At 37.3% G+C, this 12,210-nt stretch overlaps 1 protein-coding gene across 1 annotated transcript; it reads left to right on the top strand.

Annotated features, from left to right (window-relative positions):
* Nucleotides 656-11,967, top strand: LOC109229245 (phosphoenolpyruvate carboxylase 4). Its single transcript, XM_019394621.1, has 20 exons — nucleotides 656-976; nucleotides 2,051-2,214; nucleotides 2,435-2,549; nucleotides 2,643-2,720; nucleotides 2,824-2,892; nucleotides 2,975-3,053; nucleotides 3,139-3,215; nucleotides 3,296-3,391; nucleotides 3,748-3,889; nucleotides 4,757-4,888; nucleotides 5,643-5,710; nucleotides 5,851-6,096; nucleotides 6,873-6,998; nucleotides 7,141-7,242; nucleotides 7,312-7,458; nucleotides 8,662-8,760; nucleotides 8,935-9,023; nucleotides 9,829-9,955; nucleotides 10,030-10,236; nucleotides 10,901-11,967. The coding sequence occupies exons 1-20, from the start codon at nucleotides 821-823 to the stop codon at nucleotides 11,723-11,725; spliced, it is 3,144 nt and encodes a 1,047-aa protein (XP_019250166.1). The 5' UTR covers nucleotides 656-820; the 3' UTR covers nucleotides 11,726-11,967.

Here is a 12,210-nt window from a genome sequence, read left to right as displayed (position 1 = left end):
GTGATTATCAACTTTAAATATAGAAGGAGAATTGAAGAATATATATAATGGTAGAGAAACTTTAGGGTGCAAAGTCGTGAAAGAGGAAGAAGAAGAAGAACGAAGAAAAGAAAAAAATAGGTGGGCTAACTGGTGAAATTTTTTTTTAGATTATATACAACCTGGACTATATCAGGTAAGGGTTTCAAATGTGGGCCATTTCAGGTAAAGGTTTCAAATGTGGGTCATTTTTTGATGGACTGTTGGACAAGTGACAAGGAGCATAATTTCCCCTAAAAATTATTTGTGCACCCAAAATAAGTGATATATTGGTCAATAAACTGGACAGTCTTGAAGACTAGGTTTAAATTCTAGGACGGATAAAAAATATAATTCTTTAGTGGATAAAATTACTCATATTTATGGTGATGGCAAATAATTCATAATAAAATAGTCAGTCACAAATTGACCACCGTTAACAAAAAGTTTACTCCACTTCTTACTTTTTCGGAAAAAATAAAAAATAAAAAAATGTGAAAATAAGTGAAATAGAAAAGAAGTTGTTTGTAGAATATTCCTCAGGAAATGCCACTTGTCAAACATCCACATTTTCCGCTGATCAGGGGTTGAGGTTGAGGTAGGTAAAAAGAGAAAATATCAGATCCTCTCATAAAGCAAGGGTCTCTTCTTTTTCTTCTCAAACTCTTTTCCTCACACACACTCTCTCTCTCTCTCTCTCTCTCTCTCTCTCTCCGTCCTTCCAAATATCTCCATTTCCCCTCTTAATCTCCGCCATTAACGTTTCTCTGTGTTTCTCTGTGCTTAAGCTCAAACCGTAACAATGACGGACGTAACTGATGATATAGCAGAGGAGATATCATTTCAGGGATTTGAAGATGATTGTAGGCTGCTTCAGAGCCTTCTTAACGATGTTCTTAACAGGGAAGTTGGTCCTCAATTCATGGAAAAAGTTGAACGTACTCGCGTCCTTGCTCAGGTCCCATCCTTAGTGTTAGATTTCACATTTTACGCTGCCTCTGCTCACATTTTTTTTGTTTTGTTTGGTGTTCATTGAAAAACGGTATTTATTTATTTTTACGACGACAAAATTTTTCTCAGCCATGACCTGAATTTTTCTCTTGGAATTTAAGTGGAGAACGGTAGTAGGACGGAGCTGGAGACCAAGGTACGGGTTCGGTCGAACCTGGTAACCTTGGTTTAAACTATGTATTTGTCTTAAAAAAATCCATATAAATTATTAATTTAAAATCCAGTATCTTAAAAAGGCTAAACCAGTAAGCTTCAAATCTGGGCTCCGCCTGCTTAACTATTGTCCATGGAGTTTCGAACCATGTGCTATTGGCCCTCGAGATTTTCCAATTATCAAAAACAGTTCATGTGTTGTTTTTACTCTGTTCCCTGCATGGGTTGATAGTTAGGTGTATAAAGTTATCTGGGTTTGCTTCCTCTCTATTTGCAGTTGTGCCCTTGTATATGCATGTGGTCAAAATCGTGTTGGTTTAGTGCTTCATGCTCTTTGATGCGTCTGTTTTCTATATCTGAGTCAGAGTTGATACATTTTGAATGATTTGTATGTGTTGTTATGTCAAGTTTTAGTACCTATGGCTGATCTTTTGAATAGAGGCAGATCCAGGATTTTTGATATGACGTGTTCAAGTTTGAGGTGGATTCCACCACAGCGCCATTTGATTTACTGGGTTCAAAATCTATCATTTGTACTTATTTAGTAGATTTTCTAATATATATTTAGAGTTTAAACCAAAGCTACCAGGTTCACATGAACCCATAATTTGTACACTAGATCCGCCCCTGCTTTTGAAATCCGTTTTAAGACCTATATTAAACAATTAACACAATGCGGAAGTTTGCTGAAATGTGGGTATATTTTCCAAATATTTGTTCAGTTTTGAACATCTTTTTGTGGTTCCTTTTTGATGTCTCAATGGGTTGGTTTCTTTGTTCAAAAGGGCTGTGCTAAGTGTGGAATCTACAATTTCTGGTGTTCAGATATGTGTAATTATACTAATTGGAAGTTTTGTTGCAACTTTAGGGTGCCTGTAACATGAGAATGGCGGGAATTGAGGATACAGCAGAGCTTCTGGAAAAACAACTGGCATCAGAGTTGTCAAAAATGACGCTAGAGGAAGCTCTTGCCATTGCGCGTACATTTAGCCATTATCTTAATTTGATGGGAATTGCAGAAACACATCATAGGTGCGCAGCTGTCATTTCCCTTTTGTTCAGTTACTTCAGTGTAGGTGTATTCTTCTAGCAAGTGCTCTATGGGTTGCATATCATAGTTCCAGTAGTTATGTTATTATTCTGAATGTTGAATGTTGCAAATTCTGATAGCTTTAACTGCTTGTCTTTTGCCTTTCAATAGGTAGGTGTAGGAACCTCTTAAATCTATTAAATAACTGACTCATGCTTGTAGGGTACGCAAGGCGCGAGGAGAAGCACAGTTGTCAAAATCTTGCGATGACATTTTCAACCACCTCTTGCAGAGTGGTGTTCCTCCAGATCAACTTTATGACACTGTCTGCAAGCAGGTTTGCTTGTTTATCCAATTTATCGGAGTACTACATATAGAAGTCTTCTGATCAGGCATTCTTTTGATTACACAAGTCTTCTCCCTATTGCAGGCTGTTGAGATTGTTCTCACTGCACATCCGACACAAATCAACCGTCGTACCTTACAATACAAACACATCAGAATTGCTGTGCGTCTTCTTTTCCAGAATTTTGTCATGAAAAAAGTACAATTGTATATTATATTAAACCAACTTTGACCGTTGTTTCTCCGTGAATCTTTATTTTTTGCAGCACCTTCTGGAATATAATGACAGGCCTGATCTTGGGATTGAAGATAGAGAGATGCTAATTGAAGATCTGGTGAGTTCCATTGCATGTTTTGGATATTGAAGCCACATATTGAACTCCTTCACTGATCCGATAGTGTTTGGGGTTTTTGTAGGTGAGAGAGATGACTTCTATATGGCAAACAGATGAGCTCAGGCGGCACAAACCTACTCCAGTTGATGAAGCCAGGGCTGGTGATTTTCGGAGATTTGTACAGACCCTGATTTCAACACCTTTTCATTCTAGTATAACAAGTGACAACAAGTTAAAACTTTTCAGGTTTACATATCGTGGAACAGACTCTGTGGAAAGCTGTACCCCATTATTTACGTCGAGTTAGCAATGCTTTAAAAAAGGTATTCTATCATCTGATCTTTCACACAATCATAATGAAGCTATACAACATGTTATAATTGGTTGTGCCTCCTCCTTTTAGCATACTGGAAGGCCTCTACCATTGACATGCACACCAATAAGATTTGGATCTTGGATGGGGGGCGATCGAGATGGAAATCCAAATGTCACAGCAAAGGTTACGTTTAATATGCTTATCCATGCACAAGACTTTTTTCTGTCTTTCATGAACTCAATTATTTCTATATACTCTGGTGAATATGGAGTTGGATACATTTCTTTCTTTCTTTCTTTATTTTTTGGTTCAAGATCCACTTTAAATAGAATCTATGTCTCCATAAAGTCATGCTTTCGCTTGCGTTATGTTTCCTTTCTCATAAACGGTGACAAACTTCGTAGTATAATTTCAGCAAACGATCATTTTTTACGAGAAGTAAGAGTTTTTTTATCCTTCACTCCATTGTTTGTGTAAGCATAGCCATCACTTGTACTGATTCCATCTGCAAAATTAACAGATATTTTCTGTTGTTTCAGGTCACAAAAGATGTCTCTCTTCTCTCCAGGTGGATGGCTATTGATCTTTATGTACGAGAAATTGATAGCCTCAGATTTGAACTTTCCATGAACCAATGCAGTGAAAGATTTGCAAGATTGGCACATGAAATCTTAGAAAAAGGTTTGTTATCTCAAAATTCTTTGGGAGCTTTGCTCCGTGGGTCATGCCTCTTGCTAGGACATTTGGTTTGCAACCATATGATTAGGTCAGCAGAGTAACAAATGAATTTGGTAATCTTTAATCAGTTGTGACCTACAGTTGTATAAGTCTGGCCTCTTCTGGAAGGGATCTAATACTTTGTTAATTATTCCATTTATTTGGAATCATTTTCTTGGAAGTTGATGTTCTGGATATCTTCTCCCTCAGGGAAATGATTGTTTTACTTGATTGGTTGGTAAAAGAGTTTTTATCAGCTATATATATCCTAGAAAGCTCGATTCAAATTATCAAGAAAGGGAAGGTACCTGATGGTACTCCCTTTTCTTTTTTCCTTTTAAATTTTACATAAAGTTCTAAATGTTCCCTGTTGATTGAGCTCTATTTTTCCTACCAAATGTGTACTATATAACAGAATCATTGTAATAACGAGTCCACAGCAATATGTTCTTTATTTATTTAGCATGGATACTATCTTATTCCTATTTGTTTATAGGTCAGCTCTTTATTGCTTTTCATGTTTGTTAAGATGCTAATCTTACTGTAGAACTTGTATGTCTCAGTCAAATATTAATTACTTGCCATGTGCTATTAGTCCAAAAATAAAAAAAATTCTTGACAAGGGATGTGTTATCAATCATAAAACTAGCTGTATGCCAGATACAATATATTCTAGCTTAAGTTTTAGAACAGTTGGAGGCCTTTTCAAATGGCTATTCACCTTATTTTTATGACATTCTCAAGCAATTAGGCCACCTACAAACTAGGAGTATTACTGAATTAGCATCCAGCTATATATCTTTTCTGATGGTCTCTTGGAATCCCTTCCAGGAAATACTTCTGAGGATCACCTTGAGTCTTGGAATCATTCCTCAAATTGGAGTCAATCAAAACATCAAGGACAACATGCTCCACCTTTCCCTACACAGCTTCCAACCGGAGCTGATCTGCCCTCTTGCACAGGTAGCATTTTGCTGGTTGGATATCTGCACTTTAGTTATGTCTGTCTGGTCAGGCCTTTGCTCTTTTCTATTTTCGTCTCTAACTCAACAGTCTTACTTTAGCAGATTCATTGTCCATTTGATGTCATACTGACAACTTTAACTTACATCATCTGATTTAATAATGCCTTCAAAATGTTCGAATACCTTCATACCTGTTGGGTTATTATTCACGGTGTTCAAGTTAAAATTCATTATTTCGATACTTCATGCTGCATAATTTCTCTTTAGTCTTCTCGTGACTTCTCCTTTATGTTTATTTTTCTTTCGTCGTACTAAATAGGTGAAATTTATGTTGATTTCCCCTTGATTGGCAAATGGGGTTTGGGAAATCATGAACATGTACTTATAAGGTTGGTTCTTTGCTGTGCCTTCAAGGGGCTTCAACGTTTTTGCTGCAATAAATTGGAATATTGGATATCTCTAATCTAATACTATAGAAAGACAAAATGTTTCATATCTTCTTTTATTTCAAGTTAGCAATTTCTTAGGTGTCACTGTAATAAGATCCTTGAAGATCCAATCGCTGTAAAAGCAGATCCCACAGTATGGTCAATGTTGTAATACATTATCAATGCCTCAAACTGACATCTGCTTATTATGGTTTCTAAAGTTTGTTTAAGCAATTTGCCGCATATTCTGTGTTTTCTTTCCTGAGTTGTTTTTTATATAAAACAATATAGTTACTGATGAAGATAACACATGATCTTTCACAGAAAATGTCGAGTCCCACTATCCTAGACTGGCTCTTCCTGGGACAGAATTCATACCACTAAAAAATCAGGTTAAGTTGGTTTTATGATTTCATTACAGTTGTCATTCTTGTCTCTCTATGCCCCTCTATCTTCACAAATTAGTATCTTACTTATTGTTTGTAACTCTGAGTGAAATACTGTGTATCTCATGTATTTGAAATCATTACAGGATAGTCAGAGTACTTCAAAAGTGAGTCCCCTTGCTGGTGATTCTATCAAAAATGCTGAGAAGGCATATGGAAATGGAAATGGAAATATAACACCACGTGCTGCTAGTCAGCTTCTGGCTCAGAGGAAAATCTTTGCGGAGTCTCAGGTAGGAAGGGCTAGCTTCCAAAAGCTATTGGAACCAAGCTCATCGCAGAGACCTGGGATAGCTCCTTATAGAATTGTCCTTGGGGATGTAAAAGAAAAGGTATCCTTTTTGCTTCTGTAACACTAGTCAGGTCTATGTTATCTTGCCTCAGACAGCAAAGCTTTTATTGGAACTTGATTCATGGAAATTTAAGAATAAGAAGTTTTCCTCTCGTACATCCTTTGGCACATTTGTCTACAATATGGTAGATGATGGTTCTGTTCTGATGGTATGATACAGAAAGAAGTTTAAAACACTTCAAGTCAAGGAAAATACATAAAGCTACTGACTAATATGATGGCTTGACGATGTTGGAGAAATAACAGAAAATAAAATTTTATCTTTTGACATGATTCTGTGTGCATGGGTAATAGTTCTCAGTCCTTTTACCGAATGCTTTTATATATTGTTGTAGCTGTATTGCGTTGAAGTATGTATTAATACAGATAATTTCCTCTTAACTGGAGTACTTGAAATTTGGTTTCAAAACTAGGATGATTATAGGCAGATTTCAGGAAATACTGATAGGTGATGGAATATATCTCATAAATTATAGCACAGAATACTGCTTATACATAAGAAGAAAATTGTGGGGTTTGACAGTTTTCTTTTCTTGAAATGTAATAACTTCATTGTTTAATGAATAATTGGTGGGATGAAAGTTGATTGATTAAGTCACAATGAGGAATTATATCAATGTGCCTTTTCCATACATGGAAGAGTTTGAAGTTTGGAAGTTATTATAGACCTCAAAATTGAATGTTCAACTAGTGCTTTTCTTTTTGTTCTTTATGCCATAATGTTTGATGATGTAAACTTGTCTTTTCTAAATTTAGCTCCTCAAGTCACGGAAGCGGCTGGAGCTTCTTCTTGAAGATCTTCCGTGTGACCATGATCCTTGGGATTATTATGAAACATCAGATCAGCTTTTGGAACCACTACTATTGTGCTATGATTCACTGGTACAAGTCCTTCCTCTTAGTTCCACAATCTTTTTCTGCACCTTCTAAGTATTATTTAAAATTCCAGAAGAAGAAAAAAACTATTTATAATCAGGACAACTCCTTTTAGTTCTAATAAATGTAAACACTGGGTGCACTGCAGCAATCATGTGGGTCTGGCGTTCTAGCTGATGGTCGGCTTGCTGACCTAATCAGGCGAGTTGCAACATTTGGGATGGTCTTAATGAAGCTTGATCTTCGTCAGGTATATGATTTTACATGTTATTGGTGAGTTTTAGTGAAATATATGCTCATATTCAATTCAATGGATCAGGAATCTGGTAGGCACTCTGAGGCACTTGATGCAATCACGAAATACTTAGACATGGGTACATACAGTGAGTGGGATGAAGAACAAAAGCTGGACTTTCTGATTAAAGAGCTGAAGGGGAAAAGGCCTTTGGTTCCTCCTACTATAGAGGTAAGATAATGTACTTCTATCCTATTTTTAACTGTATTGCTTAGTTATCTTCATGCTTGTTTAATTGATCTAACCTTCTGTCCGTTCACAAGAGGAAAAGAATGAGATTTAGTAGAACCCATTTAATACTAGAGATAGCTTACCTGCTCAAACATGTAGGCAAGGGAAGTACCTTTATGACTGGTTAGTGCTGACAGCCGTAATTCTACCCTGTCAATTGCTGAAAGCTCTGCATCCCTCTATCTTTGATTAATATAGGAACCTTCAAGCCATAACTGATAACATCCATAAAATGAGTATGTTCCTCTATATACATCATGAATTGTCATTTCTTCTGATTAACATGTTGTAGGAGGCCGTTAATTGTTTTCCAAACTATTTTTGAAATTGGCTTCTTTTTCGTTTCTGTTTTCCACCACATATATTGGCGTGTCAAATATATATTTGAGGAAATTCCTGCATTCATATGACAATAGTTTTTAATAGTGAATGCCACTGCCATTCAACATAATTAACTGATGTAACCAAGGTCTAAAATAATATTTACTTTATGCTATGAAGCAGAGATGGTCAATTAATGATTTCATCAGAAGGCCTAGGTCTCTATTAAGCAGGCATACCAAATGGATGTCCCTTTATCCCTGCAGCAGCTACGTTTGCTGTCCACTTCTCTGAGAAGTCCTCGGTAGCTAGGCAGTAGTGCTTGCCTTCCCTTTTCTCGTGCAGGTTATACTTAAATTTTCTGTCTCTGGAGGAGAAACCCAAAACATACTCATATACTGGTCCGACTTTATTGTCCTTTCTTGATTACTAAGGGAGGGCAAATGGATAGCCTAGAATTAAGTATTCGGTGGTATATAAGGCAGCAAAAAGAGGTAAATAGATAACTGATTCTTGGATTGGGAAGTGAGTGATTATCAAAACCACATTATTATATCTTTTAATATATTAATAAAATAATTGATAACCGATTCTTGGAAGGGAAGTAATATAGGATAGTATCAAAATTTCAAAACACATATGATGATATCTTTGAATATATTAACTGGTGAGTATCTAATTTTTTAACCACTTGAATTGAATTGTATTCATGTTGCAATTAAATTAGCTGCCAAAGTCCAGTGGCCTGAGTTCCTTTATTAGGTTGCTGGTTCCTATTCTTCGTCTTGGATTTGATGTTTTCTTTTAATTTTTCTTTTATAGGTTCTGCCTGATGTCAAAGAAGTCTTGGACACGTTCAAAGTGGCAGCTGAATTAGGAAGTGATTCACTTGGAGCTTATGTTATTTCCATGGCTTCAAATGTATGATCATATTCCACATGGATTACATAGAGTATACTACATTTCGCACTTCTCAGTGGTGGATGGTTCAGCTAAATCTGCATAAAGGATACTTGATATTAAGTTTTGAATTACTGTCTTGTTTCCATTATCTATTATCTAGTAGTAATATTTTGATTTATCTTCATTTGGCAGGCCAGCGATGTCCTAGCAGTAGAGCTTTTACAGAAGGATGCACGCCTTGCTGTTGCTGGGGAGCTTGGCAGACCTTGTCCCGGTGGAACGTAAGACTGATATCTTTTCTGTTGCAGATGCAATAACAGAACTTTCTTCTTAACTTACCCAAAAACATATGTGCATGTGTATGGCTATTTATGACCTAGATTAATCCAGTCTGGCTAACGTTAGGCCAATGAATTGTCATCACACACTATGGTCATCTTTTCCCATCTTTTTGATGCTTGCATAATTTCCATCTCATTGAAGGTGGTAATATTTCAATTCCTATTTTTCAACTGCATTCAGACAAGTACACATGTCTACAGGGCCACCTCTTTTGCCCTTTAGATGGTTAGATAAGATTTTATGTCCTGTCATCTAATTCTTTCTTGCATCATAGGCTTAATGCTTCACGACAGCTAGTTTCAGCGGTTCTCCTATTGTGTGGTTCCTTGAAAATTGTGTGATCAGGTTCCAAGGAAAATAAATTTATTGTGTGGATGCTAAATCAACAAATTATGTTCGTAGATATTTTCTCATGCACCTCATAGTTGTTTGTGGAAATCATGCCTAGAAAGTGCGAAGGATCCCAGTTCCACAAATGCTGTTGTCATACTTGAAATGCTACTTATGCAGCCATGACTGCAGGGTACAATTTTTTTTTTTTGTTTTTTTTTTCATCTAAGGCATCTTGCTAAATTAATATCCAAGTACCTAGTAACACTTCTGCATTGAAAACAGTTGAGATGAGTTCGCAAAATTAATTGTAGCTCACGCAACCAGACCGTTCTAAGGGTAAATACCAATTGAAAAGAGGTAATGCTTATATGATTGTGAACATAATGCTAAATATTTCATGTATTTCAAAAGACTGCGGGTGGTTCCTCTGTTTGAGACTGTGAAGGACCTGAGAGAAGCTGGCTCGGTGATCAGAAGATTACTCTCAATCGACTGGTATAGGGAGCACATCATAAAGAACCACGATGGACATCAGGAGGTATGTATGCCATGATGCATTACACTATCCAAAAAAGTTCACTTTTGGCTTCAGCTCATGGTTGATGTGCACAGGTGATGGTTGGTTATTCTGACTCTGGCAAAGATGCTGGCCGTTTCACTGCAGCATGGGAGCTTTACAAAGCTCAAGAAGATGTTGTAGCTGCATGTAATGAATATGGCATTAAAGTCACTCTGTTCCATGGGCGTGGAGGAAGCATTGGTCGTGGTGGTGGTCCTACATACCTTGCAATTCAGTCCCAGCCACCCGGCTCTGTTATGGTTTGTTTTCAATTAAACCGTCTTGAAACTCCTAATATGTTACTCGCATGTACATTTTGTTTACATTTTGCATGATAAGTACCTGAAGGTTTCTTTGAATTATATTCTGGGTGCATTCAAAATCGGGATTGTCATACCTATATAGGTCCTGTCGCAAACTGTGTGGCAGGCTGGCAGCAACTGGCTACTCCACCTTAATGTCATAATAAGGAGAGTGTATTTGGATAGAAATTGGTTTTAATCTGAATCTTCTAGTATTTTCATAATGAAGCGGGAGCAAAAGGCGGATGTGTATGTGTTCACCACCCTATTACAAAATTCATTGAACTTCTCTGGATGATACCTTCTAGTCAGAATTGCAACAAATTTCTTTGGTGCCTGTCTTGCTTCCTCTTCGTCTAATGACTTCCTTTTTAACTGGCCAATCGGCTCTCCAACCTATCATGCATAACAATAATTTGATTGGATTATTAAAAAGATGGTCCCAACTTATGGACATTTTCTGCTGATTCTTAAACTCTAATCAGTTGAAGTTTTTGTTCCTTACATAATAAAACAGTTTGAGAATGATAAGTAATACTCAGCATTTGCTATCAGAAAAGCCAAAATATTCACCTCTCTGCATGCACTCGGTTTCTAATTAATTTATTTCTGAAATTATCAGGGTACTCTTAGATCTACGGAACAAGGAGAAATGGTGCAGGCAAAATTTGGACTACCCCAAATGGCTGTTCGTCAGCTAGAGATTTACACCACAGCTGTTCTACTTGCTACATTACGTCCCCCACAGCCTCCAAGGGAACAAAAATGGCGTAATCTGATGGACGACATATCAAATTTGAGTTGCAGGAGTTATAGAAGCACAGTATATGAAAACCCTGAGTTCCTCGCTTACTTCCACGAAGCAACACCTCAGGCTGAGCTAGGATTTCTCAACATTGGTAGTCGTCCAACAAGGAGAAAGAGTACAGGAGGAATTGGGCAGCTCCGTGCTATTCCATGGGTATTTGCATGGACCCAAACAAGATTTGTCCTCCCTGCATGGCTTGGAGTTGGAGCAGGCTTGAAGGGTGTTTGTGACAAGGGACATACAGAAGATTTACGAGCTATGTACAGAGAATGGCCTTTCTTCCAGTCCACTGTTGATCTTATAGAGATGGTTTTAGGGAAAGCTGACATTCCTATTGCGAAGCATTATGATGACGTTCTAGTATCTGAAACACGAAGAGAACTTGGTGCAGACCTGCGGAGGGAGCTATTGACGACAGGAAACTATGTCCTATTGGTTACTGGTCATGAGAAGCTATCAGCAAACAACCGTAGTTTGAGGAGGTTGATCGAGAGCAGGCTTCCATATCTGAATCCAATGAATATCCTGCAGGTGGAGATATTAAAGAGGTTGAGGCGTGATGAAGACAACACTAAGCTTAGAGATGCCTTGCTCATTACGATAAATGGTATTGCTGCAGGGATGAGGAACACTGGCTAAAGGCGAAGAGGTTTAGCTATAGACCTCCCCTTTAAGTGATTGATACAAAATACATACAGTGCTTATGGAAAATGTAGATAAAATCTGTGCTTAATTATCCTTCTATAACCTATCAGTAGTTTTGTTTTCGCTACCTACAGATTCTCTATGGTATATGCTGTGGTTAAGCATTAAACAGCAAAGGGCTTTTTATCAAATGAAATGGCTCTTCTTTCTTCAATGTTTATATTTATTATTACGAATGGAGATTACTAGTGGTTGGTGTATCTACTTGTTTTACATCCCATAACTCGTCCTCAACCAGGTTTGGGCAGAACAGAAGTGTAAGAATCAATATATTTTTGCGAGAAGCTGATTCATGGAGTACAAGGCTTTCACATGTTAGGTATGCAAGCTAGTACGGGAGTGATGGCCATTGGCGCTCCTGTGATATTTGCCTACGGTATAGCTCACCAATTTCACTTGCCTCTATGATGCTTTCATGA

The sequence above is a fragment of the Nicotiana attenuata genome, chromosome 7 (assembly GCF_001879085.1).
Source record: "Nicotiana attenuata strain UT chromosome 7, NIATTr2, whole genome shotgun sequence".
Lineage (NCBI taxonomy): Eukaryota > Viridiplantae > Streptophyta > Magnoliopsida > Solanales > Solanaceae > Nicotiana > Nicotiana attenuata.
The sequence above is the reverse complement of the archived record's forward strand: the minus strand, read 5'-3'. Positions and strand labels throughout refer to the sequence as shown.

Bases quoted from the DNA above. Each gene is read 5' to 3' on its own strand.
- LOC109229245 (XM_019394621.1), top strand. From the start codon at position 821: ATGACGGACGTAACTGATGATATAGCAGAGGAGATATCATTTCAGGGA. The intron at 3,216-3,295 runs GTATTCTATCAT...TCCTCCTTTTAG, and splicing joins TTAGCAATGCTTTAAAAAAG to CATACTGGAAGGCCTCTACC. The intron at 7,459-8,661 runs GTAAGATAATGT...TTTCTTTTATAG, and splicing joins TGGTTCCTCCTACTATAGAG to GTTCTGCCTGATGTCAAAGA.